Below are 19,681 nucleotides of genomic sequence, written 5' to 3' on the forward strand. Positions count from 1 at the left end.
TCTTGCGAGTCCCTTGAACTGCAAGGAGATCCAACCAGTCCATTCTAAAGGAGACCAGTCCTGGCTATTCATTGGAAGGACTGATGCTGAGGCTGAAACTCCAATACTTTGGCCACTTCATACGAAGAGTTGACTCATTGGAAAAGACCCTGATGTTGGGAGGGATTGGGGGCAGGAGGAGAAGGGGACGACAGAGGATGAGATGGCTGGATGGCATCACCGACTCGATGGACGTGAGTTTGAGTGAACTCTGGGAGTTGGTGATGGACAGGGAGGCCTGGTGTGCTGCGATTCATGGGGTCACAAAGAGTCAGACATGACTGAGCCACTGAACTAACTAACTCACTAATGAATTTGTTACATATTAATACAAGTGCATAAAAATACTATTAGCTGGGGAAAACAGATCACATTTGACTACTAGCATATAAAATAGCAAACCATCAATGCCAGATACAGTCACAAATAAATAAAAAAAAAACTGTACACAACTAATTATTTCCCACTATAGTTATATGAGTCTGAGTGAACTCCAGGAGTTGGTTATGGACAGGGAGGCCTGGCGTGCTGCGATTCATGGGGTTGCAAAGAGTCGGACATGACTGAGCGACTGAACTGAATTGAACTGATAGTTATAACAAATCAAGAACCCCTAGAATTACTATTGGAATGTTTAGATTTAAGCAAGCTAGCCTGTTACTCTTTATCCTTTCTCCCTCTGCATGACTAAAGTCATTGAGATGGTCAAACTCTTTCAAAAACATGTTCTTCAGCATCCCAGGATACATTGTCTAAGATTCTATCACCTGTTTTGAGAATGTGTCTTAATTAGGGCAACATGGTGAAGAGGAACAAACCAAAGCATTAGAATTTGATAGACCTAGCCTGGAATCAACCCCTTGACATCTATGATCTTGGACAAGCTATTCAATTTGTCAGACATGACTTAGCAAGTGAACAATAACAAAAACCTTTAGGTTTCTTGTATAAAATAGGAGTAATAGTAGAGAGTTTGGTTGTTGTGGGAATTAGATATAAGGCATAGGTATATGTTCAATAAATGCTAGCCACATATAATATTTACACAGCTTGATATTTGCTTATAGACATACAATTACTCTATGAGTATTCATTTCTTTTCCCAACTATACTATAGGTTCAATGAGCCAAAATCTTTGCTTTTGAGTGGTTCACAATCTAGTAGACCAGTTGGAATAAGGTAGTGTCAAATCTATTTTCACACCCCCAGAATCATGGGCACGTTAAGAGTTCCCAGTGTCCCTAAGAGGAAGAAATAAGATTGTTTTGATCACAAAGAAAATAGTGGCCATCAGACTACCACTGTGACAGGAGAGAGCTAGGTGAAGGGTTCCTGGGTGGTTTATCCCTGAAGGGAGTGTGGGTGTCCACAGAATGGAGAATGAGGTCCCAGGCTGGACTGGGCTATGAAGAGAATTAGAAGTTTGGGGGAAATGGTGGATTATGGATGCATGTGTACACAGAAGTTGCTTCAATCGTGTCTGACTCTTTGTAACCCCATGAACTGTAGCCCACCAGGCCTCTTTGTCCATGGGGATTCTCCAGGCAAGAACACTGGAGTGGGTTGCCATGCCCTTCTCCAGGGGATCTTCCTGATCCAGCAATCAAACCCGCGTTTCCTGTGCAGGCAGATTCTTTAGCGCTGAGCCACTGAGGAAGCCTGGATTATGGATGAGTAGAGACAAATTTGAACATATTTTTATGTCAGGGGCTTTTTAGTGAAGTTAATGGAAACTGAGAAGCACGAGGAGGTTATCAGAGTAGAAGCAGTTCAGAGAGCCAAACTGGGCTTTGCAAGGCTCAGAAAAGAGCAACTTCCATGCAGAAGACCTGAACAGATGCAACTGAACTTCAGTGTACAGGAGTGAGCTCTGGCCTGGTACTATCACTGAGGGTTTTGAAATATTTTTGTAAGTATGAGATTATAATTCTCAAAAATATATTATTTGAAGGATATCTGTTTTATATTAAGGACACATGACTTTACATCTCTACAGAGCAATTCTTTCAAGAACCTAAATTGAGAAACTGCTAGAAATTATAGGATTGCACTTATACACCATGTTGGTGTTTTACCTAAACAATCACAACAACCGCCTTTAAACATTCCTAAAATTAATGGCAGGAGCTGCAGCCAGAGAAATGACAGTTCTTCCGTATTAGCAGAAAGAACACGGTCACAAAGGTAAGAGATGTGTAGTTACCAAATTAATTTTCAATTCACCGAAGTCCATGAAAACAAAGAGACCTTTCTTAGGCCTGGATCTGAAAGTTATCTCCACATAATAATCGGTTGCTTAAAGCTCAAAAGGAAGAGAATGTGAAGCAGTAAACACAGCTCTTTCCGTCTCCACAACCAGGGCTGCAGGCTTCTAAAGAGGGATCCACCTACAAAAATATCTTTGGGAACCAGTAGAGCAAATGGAACTGGGTCTATTTTTCCAAGTTCTTTTCTGAGTTCTAATTAGACTTTGAAAACTCCATAATAAGAATAAGTAAAAAACTAACAATCTACTATAAGCTGCCTAAGAGGATATCTACCTGTATGTATACCTGCACCTTTGAATTTTATTCCTAAGAGCTTTAAGATATGAAAGGACATCTGCTATATTTATTATATACGGATATCTTAAGGGATCTTTCCTTTTAAAAAAAATTTAAATGCTTTACTCCAAGATTTGTCTTCCTTTCAGCTTTCCATATTTGAGGAGGCGAGCTTATCATCAGTCCTACAAATCAACCCTGGCAGCAGCAACAAATGTTAGTAGGTGTTGGAATTGTCTCAGAAGAAGACAGAAAGCTAAACTCTTGGGAAACATCCATCTATAGCTCAAATCCATCTGAGTGGCAGATGTACAAAAGAACAGAGAAAGGGGACCAAAACTCACAGTAAAAGCATTTTACCATGGTGCCCATACATTACATGATGTACAAAAAAATACTATATAACTCTATTGGTATAGTCAATTTTTTTGTTACTTAATCTCTTATTTATTCCAAACCTGCTACCCATATGTACTTTTTCTTCTGTTTCTTGCTTGCTATTCTCCTCAGTTATCACAACCATTTAGTTAAGGAATCTCTGATCTTCTACAGGGGGTGAGGAGAGGCAGAAAGCCAGGCACATGGTCTCAAAACTTATTGAAGAACCTTCTCCTTAGGGAAAAACCCTGTTTAAAATAAATACTTTATTTCATGTGTCTTGCCATGTTGGACTGTGTGGTAAACATAACTCTTGGCGCTGAAAACACAAGGTCTGAGGAGATTAAATAGACACTTTACAAAATTTAGCTGGGGCATTATGAAGGGACTAAACCTAAGCTTTCTCTATATTATGCTTTAAAATGACCAGGGCAGGCCACTTCCTGTGAGCTGAAAAGGCTAGTTTCAGTTTGCCTATTTTGTGGATTAGAAAAGTGGCGGAGAAGGTCTCAGAGACATGCTCCAGGTCACATAGACCATACAAGACAGCGCCAGACTTTCTACTGAGTGCTCCTTACCACACAGACAGACATTTGGATTTTCTTTCTTCTAAAGAGTCTTAAGAAGCATCAAGTGACAACAAGGTCTAATTCAGTCTCCACACCTTAGAGAGGCATCACTGTCTTGGCCTCTGACCTAGAATGTGCTGTGGCAAAGAACCTGGCAAGGGAGGCTGACGGACCCCCGTGGGATCAGAACAAGGCAGAAAGCATTTGCCTCACACACATACATGGTCCACATCCTAGGCTGAAGGATGCTGTTGGTTCAAAGTCACTTACCCAAATCTGAAGCTTAATTCTCTTTTCATTTTTGAATACAGTTTTGACTTTGAAATCGATCCCAACTGTGCTGACGAACGCAGATGTAAAGGAGTCATCTGCGTAACGGAAGAGAAAAGATGTCTTCCCCACGCTGCTATTGCCAATGATGAGCAGTTTGAACATGTAGTCAAAGTTCTGATCAGAGGAGTCTTTCTGGCCATACCTGGCATCTTGGGCAGAGGCCATCTGTGGGGAAAAAAACAAAAGAGGTGTGGATGAGTCTTCCATTTGCTATGAAGCTAGCAGCACGTTCATTATTGGCCTTGCCAGAAACAGATGTCAGACCACTTAGGAGACAAGTTGAGAGAGCTCCCCGGCCTGCCTCTGATGCTGGTATCCATGGCAATAATTCCCTGCTGAAAGACAGAAAAGCAAATCTTACGGCTCTTTCCAGCTGTGTTAGTGTTTGTCACTGCTCAGCATTCAGAACAAATCAAAGACACCAAAGGAGATGTAACATGAAAAGCGAAGCTATGAGGGCATGCAGATTCTGGAACTTTGTAATTCCAGTGACAGCAACACCAAAGTGGCTGAACAGCAGGGCGCTTTTTCCTGAGTTATCTGAATTATTAGGGTCTCTCTTATTTTCTAGGGAAGCATACCCAAAGCCTATCTCTATTTCATCTATCGATATCACTTTAAGTCAACATCTTTACATACATGATCAATCTCTTTCAAATAAAAAATAATGATAATGACAAATACATATGGTTCAAACAATGTGCCAGGAACTGTTAACCCTCATCACAACCCTGTAAGTGGGTACCTTTATTTACGTATTAAGAGGAGACAGTTGAGGCTCAGAGATACTAAGTAATTTGCTCAATTTCACACACTTTGTAAGTAGTAGAGGCAGGATTCAAATCAACCAGTGTGGTGCCAGGGTTCATGTTCTTAACACCTCCCAGCCCAGTTCCCAAAGAGAACTAAGGAAATATGCACATATGCCCTAAAGACAATGTGGGAAAGATTCGTTGCAGATGCATTCATGGAGAACACTACCTGGTTCAAACCTTGCTTCCACCACTTACTGGCTCTGGAATATTGAGTTTTTTTTTTTTATTTTAAATCAGTGTACTTCAGTTTCCTCTCTTCCATGAAATGGAAAAAAAAAGTTCCATCCAACCTGAAACACTTGTGAAAATAACCGATGGTAAATCTGTATGACAGATGTATAAAGAAACCAGCATAGAATAAAGAATAATCTCTATAATAATTAAAAATCCTTTGGGTGGATTTTCCCTCACCTTTTGTCGATGACCATTTTAACATCTATCAAAAATTCTGCTGCATTACACTAAGTGACATCTGGCTCCATATAAAAATGAGGCAGTTAGAAGGGTGAATCCCACTGATCAGTGCATTTACCCGATTATCTTTGCTGATGCCATGAATTCTTTGTTTGCTGTGCTCGTCAATACAGTAACTACTAGTCACATATGCCTGTTTATATTTAAACTAAATAAAATTAAAAATTCAGTTCCTCATTCACATTAGCCACTTTTCAAATGTACAAGAGCTACTTGAGGTCAGTGGCTAAAGCACTGGATAGTGCAGGTCCAGGGCACTCTCATAACTGCAGAAAGTTCTATTGTCTGTCTAAAGTCTTTGGCTGCTGCTGCTACTGCTGCTAAGTTGCTTCAGTCGTGTCTGACTCTGTGCAACCCCACAGACGGCAGCCCACCAGGCTTCCCAGTCCCTGGGATTCTCCAGGCAAGAACACCGGAGTGGGTTGCCATTTCCTTCTCCAATGCATGAAAGTGAAAAGTGAAAGTGAAGTCACTCAGTCGTGTCCGACCCTCAGTGACCCCATGGACTACAGCCTTCCAGGCTCCTCCATCCATGGGATTTTCCAGGCAAGAGTACTGGAGTGGGGTGCCATTGTCTTCTCCAAAAGTCTGTAGCTAGACAGTCTTTTTTCATTCCTTATAAAATCTGATTAATAAGTATATCCTTCTATTGGTGGTGGTTTAGTTGCTAAGTCGTGTCCAACTCTTGTGACACCATGGACTGCAGCCCACCAGGCTCCTGGGTCCATAGAATTTTCCAGGCAAGAATACTGGAATGGGTTGCCATTTCCTTCTCCAGCAGATCTTCCTAACCTGGGGATTGAACCTGGGTCTCCTGCGTTGCAGGCAGATTCTCTACCAACTGAGCTACCAGGGAAATCCCATCTCTCTATTAGGGGGATGGCAAAGAGGTGGCAAAAGTACACAGAAGAACTATACAAAAAAGATCTTCATGACCCAGATAACCATGTTGGTGTGATCACTATTTAGAACCAGACATCCTGTAATTCGAAGTCAAATGAGCCTTAGGAAGCCTCACTATGAACAAAGCTAGGGGAGGTGATAGAATTCCAGTTAAGCTATTTCAAATTCTAAAAGATGATGCTGTGAAAGTGCTGCACTCAATATGCCAGCAAATTTGGAAAACTCAGCAGTGGCCACAGGACTGGAAAAGGTCAGTTTTCATTCCAATCCCAAAGAAAGGCAATGCCAAAGAATGCTCAAACTACCGCACAACTGCACTCATCTCACACCCTAGCACAATAATGCTCAAAATTCTCCAAGCCAGGCTTCAATAGTACATGAATCGTGAACTTCCAGATGTACAAGCTGGATTTAGAAAAGGCAGAGGAACCAGAAATCAAATTGCCAACATCCACTGGATCATCAAAAAAGCATGAGAGTTCAAGAAAAACATCTACTTCGGCTTTATTGACTATGCCAAAGCCTTTGACTGTGTGGATCACAATAAACTGTGGAAAATTCTGAAAGAGATGGAAATACCAGACAACCTGACCTGCCTTTTGAGAAATTTGTATGCAGGTCAAGAAGTAACAGTTAGAACTGGACATGGAACAACAGACTAGTTCCAAATAGGAAAAGGAGTACGTCAAGGCTGTATATTGTCACCCTGCTTATTTAACTTACATGCAAAGTACATCATGAAAAACACTGGGCTAGAGGAAGCACAGGCTGGAATCACGATTGCCAGGAGAAATATCAATAACCTCAGACATGCAGATGACACCACCCTTATGGCAGAAAGTGAAGGAGAACTAAAGAGCCTCCTGATGAAAGTGAAAGAGGAGAGTGAAAAAGTTGACTTAAAACTCAACATTCAGAAAACGAAGATCATGGCATCTGGTCCCATCACTTCATGGCAAATAGATGGGGAAGCAATGGAAACAGTGAAGGACTTTATTTTGGGGGGTTCCAAAATCACTGCAGATGGTGACTACAGCCATGAAATTAAAAGACACTTGCTCCTTGGAAGAAAAGTTATGACCAATCTAGACAGCATATTAAAAAGCAGAGACATTACTTTGCCAACAAAGTTTCATCTAGTCAAAGCTATGGTTTTTCCAGTAGTCATATATGGATGTGAGAGTTGGACTATAAAGAAAGCTGAGCACTGAGAAATGATCCTTTTGAACTGTAGTGTTACAGAAGACTTTTGAGAGGAGACTTTTGCAAGGAGATCCAACCAGTCCATCCTAAAGGAAATCAGTCCTGAATATTCATTGGAAGGACTGATGCTGAAGTTGAAACTCCAATACTTTGGCCACCTGATGCGAAGAACTGACTCATTTGAAAAGACCCTGATGCTGGGAAAGATTGAGGGCAGGAGGGGAAGGGGATGACTGAGATGGTTGGATTGCATCACCGACTCAATGGACATGAGTTTGAGTAATCTCCGGGAGTTGTTGTGGACAGGGAAGCCTGGTGTCCTGCAGTCCACGGGGTCGCAGAGTTGGACATGACTGAGTGACTGAACTGAACTGAAAGAGAAAAGCCCCAGAAGACAGTTGAACACTAGAAACAATATATAGTGCTCAGTCTCATCTAAGACCACATTGGCTGCTGAAATCAGAGATATGTAAAACAACTGAGGGAAAGAGAAAAGGAGAGATGGTGCAATAATGTATTTCCTTTTTAGAAATACTGCCAGTAGGAGAACACAACCATATGAGCAAGAATAAAGGCAAAAAGAAAATCTGTATATATTATTAAATTTAAGGACAGTAAACATTCTGATTGCATTTCACACTTTCTTAATAAATATAAGCTTAAGCATTTTTCTATTTTAGGTCCAGGGAACCACACAGATGTCTTCAGTAAATATGACTGTAATGATTGTTTACCAGTGGGAAAAACTGGGCCAGTAAAACAGGCATGTATCATCATTTTCCTTTCTGACCCAGGAATCTACATGCTAAGGTAAACTTCCCCCAACACAAGCAGTCTGCCAAGAACAAAAATAGGATTATAATTCTTGACTATTGGTTTGAACAATGATGTCTTGCTCTGACAAATTTTGACACCCCAGAAAGCCAGGTAACTGTTTTGCTTGACACTCCTATTCCTCCAGACATAAGCCTTTCACCAATTAAGACTCCCCCCTTATGGAGGTGCTAAGCTTCACCAGGCCTGCAACTGGTCTTTGTTAAGAAGATCTTTTTACCATCTTTTATGTGAACTAGCCCAGAGACTAGGTTCTGAATTAAGCATGTTCAGTTAAGCCATAGTCGGAAAACAACTCTATGAGTATCCTAGACCTGCTCATTTTCTCAGCCTGATTACCTACCTACCAATACCCTGAGGTGGGATTCTAACTGACTTCTGTGGATTTCTAGGCTCCCTTGAAAGAAGAATTGATGTTTATGAACTGCAGTGTTAGAGAAGACTCTTGAAAGTCCCTTGGACAGCAAGAAAATCAAACCAGTCAATTCTAAAGAAAATCAACACTGAATATTCATTGGAAGGTCTGATGTTGAAGCTGAAGCTCCAATACTTTGGCCACATGATGAAAAGAGCCAATTCACTGGAAAAGATCCCAAGGCTGGGAAAGAGTGAGGGCAAGAGGAGAAAGGGACAACAGAGGATGAAATGGTTGGATGGCATTGCAGACTCAATGGACATGAGTTTGAACAAACTCCAGGAGATAGTTAAAGAAAAGTCTGGTGTGCTGCAGTCTACAGGGTCACAAAGAATCGGACACAACTTAGCAACTTAGAATGTGTGCATGTAACTGAATCACTTTGCTGTATGCTTGAAACTAACACAACATTGTAAATCAACTCTATTTCAATAAGACTTTAAATTAATTAAAAAAAAAAAAAGAAAATGTGATAAAGAAAGCTGATCAATCCCAAGTCCTAGTCCAAAATTAGACCAACTCCAAAACCTACAGAAATATAGGCATCATCATGATATACACTTTTTAAATGTAACTGTAGAGATTTACACAGAGAAAACCATACTGGAATTTTCTCCAGCATAAGAAATAGAAGATGTTCAATTTTAAAGGCTGATGGCAGTGGCAGCAGATAAGGTGGCAGGAGTACAGAGGATGAGCAAGGATGAGGCTGGTGGATACGTGGATCTAGATCCTCCAAAGGATTAATTAGAAGAGTCTGTCAACCTGCTAACCTTGAAGACGGTATGTGGTTTCTTTAAACTATTTCCTGATTTATATCCCCAATAGGATTCATCCAACTCTTTGAGACCCCATGAACTGTAGCTCACCAGGCTACTCTGGCCATAGAATTCTCCAGGCAAGAATACTGGAGGGGGTTGCCATTCCCTTTTCCAGGGAATCTTCCCTTCTCCAGGGATCAAAGCCTGGTCTCCTGCATTGCAGGAGATTCTTTATCATCTGCATCACCAGGGAAGCCCCATAAGATTCACAGTAAGTCGCAAAGATGTGCATTCCTAATGCATACGTGTTTCATTAAACTTTAGAATAGAGAAACAAATCCTGGGGTATAGAAGGGAGTAGACTGCCCTAATCTTGCTGAGGATAGAAATGAAGCAATTTTTACTTACAAAACAGAAACACTCACAAATGTAGAAAACAATCTTACAGTTACCAGGAAGGAAAGGGGGAGAGGGATAAATTGGATGATTGGGATTGACATATACACACTAGTACAAAGCAGGTAACTAATAAAGACCTACTGTATAGCACAGGGATCTCAACTCAATACTCTGTAATGACCTGTATGGGGAAAAAAGCCTAAGAGAGTGGATATATGTATAACTGACTCATTGTGCTGTATACCTGAAAGCAACGTAACATTGTAAATCGACTATACCCCAGTAAAAAATGAAGCAATCTGACAGCATATGAGTGTCAAAGGGACAGACGGTCACTATGTAAGCTCGCCTACACTTTTAAATATGCTCATGTGAACGTTTCTGAGATGTTCATGGGAAAATATGAAAACATGAGTGGGGATGAAGGAAGTCCCAGAGAGCGAACTGGATTTTATAAAAGATAGATGTGAGAAAAGCCTTTTAATTGTATTAATCTTATATTAATTAAAAGAATCAGAGAGTGGGAAAGACTCTTGAGGGTTGTCCTTCTTCCAGTTACCACAGTCTCCCTCTTGCTGGCATGACACTGATATTCTAGCCTAGCCCTCCCCATCAAGTGACAGAAAGTTCACTGGGCTGTGAAACAGCCTACTTCATTGATGAGCAACTACAATTGTTAAAATTTTCTTCCATAAATTTGAGTTAAAATCTACTTCCTTTTGGCTTCTGTTCATGTGTTCTGCCTTACGAATCAAAGAGAGTTGACTCATTTACCCTCTGAAAAAACTTCAGGTGTCAGACTCACAGCTCCATAAGCACCCTCTCCTCCTGACTGAATAAGCTCAGCTTCTTTAGCCCCTCTGTTCCACATGGGACATGCTCAAAACAGCCCACATATCTAGGTTAAAGCTGACATCTCTGCAAATGTCAAAATCCCACGCATGGCTCCTACAACTGGTCACAATATTCCAGACATTTATCGGGTCAGTGCAGAGTATAATAATATTCTTATGTCCTATCACACTTGACTTAACCATAAAGTAATTCTCAAATGTTCAGCACCTTTTTTCACATTCACTGTTAAAAACATGGGTCTCCCCTATCCTGATCCTATGCCTTGGCAATGTACTTTTTAATGAAAGTGTCAACCTTTATATGTGTTCTATTACACTTCCTTTTGCTTGTTTCGATTTCCAATTCTGTTCTGTTCTGATAACTTTATGTCCTTTCATCAAAAATATTAGTTATCCCTTCCAGATCTATGTCATTCCTAAGTTCAATCAGTATGCATTTTATATATACTCCCTTAAGATGCTAATCAAAATGCTAATAAGGTGGTAGACAAATAACAATGAATTTTTTTTACCCTGCTGAATATATAAATCTATGAATGAGACCTCTACAATATGTCCTTAAGGACCTTGGCAAGTTTGAAGCAAATTTTTAACCTCTGGGAGTTAGCGCCTTGCAAAGTCACTGAGCTGGCCCTCTGGGTGCCCCTTGGTTCAATAGCAAGTGAACAGACCATAGATTTAATTGATGTGTCATTTTTAATTTCAATTATCGTTTCCCCAGAAGTCCTACTGACCAGGGACCAAGCAGATTACCTTTGACGAACACAAGCAACCACAGTCTACTTCAGAATTGTTGAACATTAGCTCTTCCAAATAAATAAGAAAGCCAAATTATCTGCCAGAATTCCCTTGGGTGCTTAAGAAACTAAACTACACTAAGCCATTTTGTGCATCTGATGAGAAAAACAGAAAGAAGTCATTTTAAATGTACTATGTTCCATCAACTACTACTGGTAACAGCCTGAAGGTCAATGGGAAGAAGAATGAGGGTAAATTATCCAGAAAATGAAATGCAATTCTTTGAAACTGGAAGAGTAAAAGTAAGGATGGGCCTTATTATATGAGAAGCATAGAAATACATAAATTAGTTTCAAATCTCAGTTGTTACCTGAGGGAAAAGAAAAGGGTAATAAAAGGAAATATTTCTGAGATTTCCAAAGGTAAGACTAAATTTTAAAAAACCAAGAGGGAAAATATTAAAACACAGGATTTTCAAACACCTGTCACGTGGCCCCTGGTGGTTTCTCCTGGCGAAGGGCTCCTGCGTGCTTGGTTTGCCTGCCTCTGTGTTTGTCTCTTTAGAATGGATTGTAATTGTGATGTTCTTTGCAGTCTCCAGCCAACAATTTCTCTGTGTGTCTGCTACTGTTTGCTCTGGCGAGAGCCAGTTGAGAAGCAATAAACACTATCCGTGTCACTGCAGACCCATCACCACTGCGCTGAAAAGATGCTGTCCAGGGAACTGGAAGTTGCCAGGACACTAGAGGGTAAATAGTGGTTTTTCTAACCCTGGTTTCTGAAGTAAAGGACCTAGGAAGTAAAGTAGCATTGGGAAATTGTCTCTTTTCTTTGTGTCGGAAGGGAATGAATTACTATTTCATGGGACTCCTGGGGAATGTAAATGATGGTACACCAAATTATAGTTACACTTCCAAGATGCAAGTTGCTCTAAGTTTTAAGGATATTCCTCAAGCTCAGTTTCACAGACATTCTTGCAGACTGTATCTGGATCTCTATTCCATGCATAGGTTCTCTAGTACATGTGGATAACACACAGCGGATGCACAGGAAAATGGTAAAATAACTGTACCAGCTCTTACAGACACTGTACTATGTGCTTTACACATATTATCACATCTCATCCTTTCACTGCCCCCAGATATCAATATCTACCTGTTAGTACCCCCGTGTTAGAGGAACTGAATGTCCTGAGTGTATTTCAGAAAGGCCACCTTTCCTCAGCCCCTGATAGAAGCATAAGGGAATTTTTTTTCCCAAACTTAACTATGAGAGTTTAGCAGAGCTCTTGAAGATAAAATTCAAAACTTTGTGAGGCCCCCTGGAGTTTTTATTTCTTAGACTTGTCCACATGGCACCTCTAGTAATTCATCAACTACAGGCTACATTTTCTTCATCAATTACATTTAGGTTTTCCTCCCGTAGTACTGATCCCCATGGAGGCTTCTATTCCAGTAAACTGTGATTCTCCCCAGTCTGGTGGCAGCATTTTCCCCTGTGACCTCAATTCTCCGATGTATCTAAGAAGAGTTGTTAATTTTCAGTTTGTTCAGCTTTTCTCTTATATGAGGATAGGAGTGACCACTTCCAAGCTCCCTCTATACTGAGCAGGAAACTTGAAGCCATTATCCCCATTTTAAAGACAAAATTAAGAGTATCCGAAAAGAGCTGAAGTAGAAGGGGGTCCCTGTTTTTCAACAGGATATCCTGATTTCTCCGTGTACTGACTGAACCTTCATGACCTGGAGCAAATGGGTTATAATGTACTGTATAACACAGAGAACTCTACTAAATATTCTGCAAAACCTAAATGGAAAAAGAATCTGAAAAAGAATGAATATACATATAACTGAATCACTATGCTGTATACCTGAAATTAACATAACATTGTAAATCAACTATACTCCAAAATTAAAAAAAAAAAAAAGAATTACAGACATGCAGGCTCAGCTATTTCACTCTTCTCTTCATCAAACCAACAAGTTTCAATCACAGAGAATATTGAAAGAGGTATGGGTCCTTCTTTTTCCCACTTCTAGGGAAAAAAATCCATTCCTCTGTTGAAGAGAGGCAAGAGCTAAACTTGATGTATTTTTAAATGTATTGTAACACTTTTCACACCTCCTTTGAAATCTATAGATGTTTGTTACCACAGTGTCAAGAAAAAGGAAATGAAGTTGTATCAAAACCTGTAAAAATGGTTCCTATTAGTATCAAACACAGAGAACCAGTGTTCTCAGCCCAAGCTGTAGTTAACTCCTGATTCCTGGCGTGTTACAGAGGGTTCCTGGTGGGGGAGAGCCTGCAGAGGGCTGTGAAGCAGAGGGAGAAGGGGATGCTCAGATCACAGAGAGAAGACTGTGAGCATGATCTCCTGTGAAGGGACCCATGGTGGCTGGGAGAGCTCCACTCCACTCCAGTGATTCAGTGCTGACAGGTGCAATGAAGCAGAGCCCAGCCCAGTAACTCCTGCACATCCTCATGGATGCTGAAGCCAGAGGGCATTAGTGCAGCCCTAGGGAGCCTAGAGAATCCCATGGACGGAGGAGCCTGGTGGGCTGCAGTCCACGGGGTCGCTAGAGTCGAACATGACTGAGTGACTTCACTTTCAATTTTCACTTTCATGCACTGGAGAAGGAAATGGCAACCCACTCCAGTGTTCTTGCCTGGAGAATCCCAGGGACGGGGGAGCCTGGTGGGCTGCCGTTTATGGGGTCATACAGAGTCGGACACAACTGAAGTGACTTAGGAGCAGCAGCAGCAGGGAACTGGGGAGCACCTAGCTGCTGGTAACCCAAGCTTTATAATCAAAGCACAAAAAGAGAAACACTATTGTACTTCTTTACTACCAGCTCTGAAATTATGTGCAGCAGACACATCTGTGAAAAAGAGCATTCCACATTCTTGGTGTGATGTGGATATAGGTAAAGAGCACATGCTCTTGGGTCAGATTGCCTGAGAAGGAATCCTAGGTCTGCTACTTGTACAAACTTGGGCAAGGTTTTTGTTTTAACAATCATAAGCTACAATTTCCTCATCTAGAAAATAGGAATGATAGTGAAATCATCAAAGTAAAAGTGTTGGCATGTGTAAAGTCCTTGAATAGAACATCCATAATCATCTTTCTTATTCCTCTTGTTATATTGAAATGATATAGAAGCCACTCACCTTCTCCCAATTCTTACTCTTGCTGCTCTCTGAAATGGAAATGGTTGATTTAATAGGATATAATCCCTCTCATTTCCTAACTTTAGAGTGCAAGGGACTTTGATACCCAACACCCCAACTCTGTACAGCTTAATAATTAGCAAAATAAACACCTTATGTTTACTCTCTCATTTTATTTTATTTTATTATTATTTTTTTTCCTGTTTCTTGTAACATTCTTTTTTTTTACTCTCTCATTTTAATATTATGGCATGGAACAAAGAGCAGTCATCAAAACACTTTCCGTGATAGAAGCTGACACTCTGCGTACCTGTGTGCAGATAGAAGTGTCCTGTAGTCTGGAGAGACTGTGGGGAGGGCAGTGTGGCCAGTGGTCATGTGACCTGTCCTATGACACTGCCTGCCACCCAATAATTTTGGAGAGTTTTTCTTTTTAACTAAATTCACAAAACCCTTGGGTGTGCAGACTTTTGTGGAAATTGAAAGTGGGCTAATAAGCGGGCAGGATCCAAATTAAGTGAAAATGATAGTTGCCCAGTCATGTCCAACTCTTTTTGACCCCATGGACTATGCAGCCCTCTGGGCTCCTCTGTCCATAGAATTGTCCAGGCAAAAATACTGGAGCGGGTAGCTATTCCCTTCTTCAGGGGCTCTTCCTGACCCACGGATCAAATCTGGGTCTCCTGCACTGCAGGCAGATTCTTTACCATTTGAGCCACCAGGGAAGCCCAGAATCCAAGTAGCAAATGGTAAAAAAAAAAAAAAAAAAAAGAAAGAAAAAAAAACATCGGAAAGGGAGCTCCAGCATATAGGTGGCCAACAAGCACATAAAAAGATGCCCAACATCACTAATTAGTAGAGAAATGAAAATCAAAACTTACAATGAGGAGAGGGTGTGGGAAAAAAGGGAACACCATTGGTGGGAATGTAAACTGATGCAGTATGGAGGTTTCTCAAGAAACTAAAACTAGAGTTGCCATATGATCCAGTAATCCCACTCCCAAGCATATATACAGACAAAGCTATAATTCAAAAAGATACCTGTACCTCTATGCTCATAGCAGCACTATTCAAAATAACCAAGACATGGAAACAACTTAAGTGTCCATCAACAGATGAATAAAGAAGATGTGGTACATATACACAATGGAATATTACTCAGCTATAAAAAGGGATGAAATGCCATTTGCAGCAACATGGATGGACCTAGAGATTATCAATCTAAATGAAGTAAATCAGAAAGATAAATACCATATGATATTACTTACATGTAGAATCTAAAATATGACACAAATTTATCTATGAAACAGACTTACAGAAATAGAGAACAAGGTCCTATGTATAGCACCAGGAACTATACTCAATATCTTATGATAAAGCCAAAATGGAAAAGAATATGGAAAAGAACGTGTGCATTATATATATATATAAAATTGAATCACTTTGCTGTTCAACAGAAATTAACATAATATTGTCAATCAACTATAGTTTAATAGATTTTAAAAAGAAAGGGGGCTCTAGGAACTAACTCCCAGTAGTTAGGGGGAAGCTCTCTTCTTCTGGGGCCTTGGAATAGGTTTTAGGTACAGTTTCACCTAATCTCTGATGTGCAATTTGATAAACCATCAAAGTCCACAATAACATTATAGACAACAATACTGCATGATAGACTTCAAAGTCTCTATGAGACTAGAACTTACTGTTCCCTCCATGCACAAGAAATGATAATTATACGCTATGTAGAGGTATCAGCTAACAGGACCGTGGGGACTGTACTGTAACACACAAGCATATCAAGTCAAATTGGTGTAACCTTAAAGCTATACAACGTTATCAATATATTTCAATTCTATCTCAACAGAAAAAAAATTTTAAAGCCCACAATAAATAAACAATATCTTGCATACAGGATGGTTATTTCCATCATTTGCTAACACCTTTCTAAAATAATGCAAAGGGTATCCACAAAAGTAAAATTCCAGATAGACAAAGAGAAGTAGCACAGAAAGGTCAACAAAAGTTTGGGATCTGGAAGTGCATGACTGGAGAAAGGGGAATCTTAGGCCTGCTACGGAAATCCACCAGAGCCCAGGCTAGTCTGGTATGGCCTTAGGATTAAAGACACCAAGTGTCTTGTTCCTAGGGTGTGGCTAGAGTCACCAACTTTCTTGTTTGCCCAAAACTGAGGTGTTTCATGGTACACAGCAGAACTTTCAGTGTTAAAATCTGCAAGCTGGGAAGGTAGATCACACTAGATGTTTCTAGGTGGTGCAATCAGGAGGACTGGTTGAAAATCCAGGACCCTGCAAAGCCTAGCAACATCTTCTCCATATACAGCTCTTTTAAAACAAAATTAAGTCTAAAATATAAAAAAGTCATCAAACATTCTTGACATTCACACTTCCTAAATGTAGATGTCAATTTATAAAAATGAAAGAGCCTTTCTCTTAGCAACAAAATGTAAAAAATCCTTTAAAACTTTCTCATAGATATGGATAAAATACATATGCCTTCTCATTATTTCTTGGTAGCAAGAAATACCAGACATTGTGTTCTCATATACCTGCTCTCGGGCTTCCTTGATAGCTCAGGCGGTAAAGAACCCACCTGCCAATGCAGGAGGTAAAAGGTTGGGAAGATGCCCTAGAGTTAAGAAATGGCAACCCACTCCAGTATTCTTGCCTGGAGAATCCCATTAATAGAGAAGCCTGCTGAGCTACAGTCCGTGGGGCTGCAAAGAGTCAGACACAACAGAGTAACTAACACACACACACACACACATACCTGCTCTCTAGAGCTGGATATGTTTTCACTTAGGAATACAAAACTGAATCTTCACTACATCCAAGATTTCCAAACCTGGGAAACTCCTCCTGAATTCTGCAAAATTAGAATATTCAAGGTGGGGCCAGGATCTAAATTGTTAAAGCTCCCCATGTGATTCTCTGGATCAGTCAGGTTTAGAATTTATTGGATTAACAAGTGTTGGCAGGGAAGCCAGGGCAGGTGTCCACTGTCAAGACCTCAGGATGTATATACGAGGAGACCGAGCAATCTGACACTGAGTCCTGGATCCATGGGGACCCTAGAGCTCTCTATCAGCTGCCGTCTTCACCAGTCATCTCTTTCACTGATGGGGACAGCAGATCTCGCCAGAATGTTGACTTGGCACAGAAAGTCTATACCCTAGAATGCCCAGCCTGCCCAGAAAAGCTGAATTCTGAGAAACGTTGTTACAATTAACTTTCTTGTGCATGGAGGGAACAGTAAGTTCTAGTCTCATAGAGACTTTGAAGTCTATCATGCAGTATTGTTGTCTATAATGTTATTGTGGACTTTGATGGTTTATCAAATTGCACATCAGAGATTAGGTGAAACTGTACCTAAAACCTATTCCAAGGCCCCAGAAGAAGAGAGCTTCCCCCTAACTACTGGGAGTTAGTTCCTAGAGCCCCCTTTCTTTTTAAAGGAGTCAGAATCTTCTGAGGATCAGTGATACAACTCACCAAAAGCTCTCTGTCAGACTCAGAGAAGGCACCACCTAGGAAGAGGCAGCAATCCTGTTCTCAGCACACATAAGGCTCTGTGGAACATGGCCTGGACTTCCCTCATCAGTCATTTTTAAAAATAACCCACAATTAGATTTTACTTCCCTCCATTCCATAAAAAGAGATCCAACAGCTAGAGGAGGCCAGTGTCTAAACTGAAACCACAAAATAAAGAATACCTCTTCCTGAGAAGAAGAAAAAGGCTAAACAACAGACATATGTAAAAGAGTAGACAAATGTTAACAGTAGACATTTCTTTTTACCACATATGTACTATATGGTAAAAAGAAAACTCTCATAAAAACACCTAGTAAAATACTCTACAAATCTCCAATGGGGAAAATAAAAACTAACTTTTAATATTAACATGTGCTTCCCCCCTCCCACCGCAAATTTCATCATTAAACATTTCACTTCATTTAATGTTTTTAAACATTTTACAGATGTTTCATATTAGTTTTAAATACTTAAGCCCTTGAAAAATGCCTCCAGGGATTTGCTATAGCTTCCTTCAAAATCTGGACATTTCCCTTCCAGTCATGGATAGAGGGACAAACCCCATGACCCACACATTTATGAGACAATGGGGCTATCTGGACCATTCTCGAGGAAACTGGGTTAGCAGTCTACAAGGTTGTGTTTCCAGACTGTGCAATGGGAATGACGGACAGAGCCACCTTTATACTTACAATCATCTGGGCTTTTCATTCTAAAGCCACTGATAGTATTATTGACTACAAAGGCCCAGCCTGCCCAAGCGCACTCACTAAAGAAGGCTCACACACACAGGTGTGCTGCGGTTCCATTGTCGCCTTTCATCAGCCCTACCACCGACAGGTGTTCCGTGAATCAAACATTCAAAGGAAAACTGCCTTTAACTGCAAACATCATAGATAAGGGTCACGTGGGGTCATATTTTGCTACTTGGTACTTACCATGGTCTTTCCTCAAGCTCTTTAATGGTCCTCAAGCTGTGGCTATTTTAGTGGGAGGCATTCATCCTGTTGGCTACCACAAGTTTCTAGTTGATGAGACTCAGACGTGCATCTGAATCGCTCCCAACAAATAACAAGTAATTAAACTAAAAGCAGGCAGACTATGAGGAGGATCACCTCTTCAAGTTACCTTCTGATTTGGGTTCCCAGACCATGAACAGCTGAGAGTGTAGGGGCAAAGTGACCATGCTTTCAGGCTTTTCTCAGGAGGCCAAGTGGGCACAAAATGAGGCTCTTTTAGGTTTGCCAGAGCGAAATTCCTAATGCTGCACTCAATCCAATCAGCTTACTGAAGAGTTCATCAGGGAACTACTGACCCTGTCCTTTTACAACTCGGAGTCGGACACGACTGAAGCAACTTACAGAAGCAGCAGCAGGCAACTAGGAAAGCCAGAAAAATAACAACCTTAGATACACAGATAATACCATTCTAATGGCAGAAAGTGAAGAGGAACTACAGAGCCTCCTGATGAAGGTAAAAGAGGAGAGTGAAAAAGCTGGCTTGAAACTCAACATTCGAAAAACTAAGATCATGACATCTGGTTCCATCACTTCATGGCAAATAGAAGGGGAAAAAGTGGAAACAGTGACAGGTTTCATTTTCTTGGGCTTTAAAATCACTGCAAACAGTGACTGCAGCCATGAAGTTAAAAGACACTTGTTCCTTGGAAGGAAAGCTATGACAAACCTAGACAGCATGTTAAAAATCAG

The 19,681-nt window shown here is 40.6% G+C and overlaps 1 protein-coding gene across 6 annotated transcripts in view; it reads right to left on the reverse strand.

The window, feature by feature from the left end:
• RAB3C (RAB3C, member RAS oncogene family) overlaps positions 1-19,681 on the reverse strand; it is a 306,038-nt gene that overhangs the window by 273,732 nt on the left and 12,625 nt on the right. For 4 of the 6 annotated variants that reach the window (XM_044932374.2, XM_006064847.4, XM_006064846.4 and 1 more), the window contains exon 2: positions 3,801-4,028. In XM_044932374.2, coding sequence (XP_044788309.2) covers positions 3,801-4,028 — 228 coding nt within the window. Of the gene's footprint in view, positions 1-3,800; positions 4,029-17,211; positions 17,234-18,664; positions 18,686-19,681 lie in introns of those variants that run through there. The other 2 variants (XM_044932372.2, XM_044932375.2) reach the window with 2 other exon arrangements.

The sequence above is a fragment of the Bubalus bubalis genome, chromosome 19 (assembly GCF_019923935.1).
Source record: "Bubalus bubalis isolate 160015118507 breed Murrah chromosome 19, NDDB_SH_1, whole genome shotgun sequence".
Taxonomy (NCBI): Eukaryota; Metazoa; Chordata; class Mammalia; order Artiodactyla; family Bovidae; genus Bubalus; species Bubalus bubalis.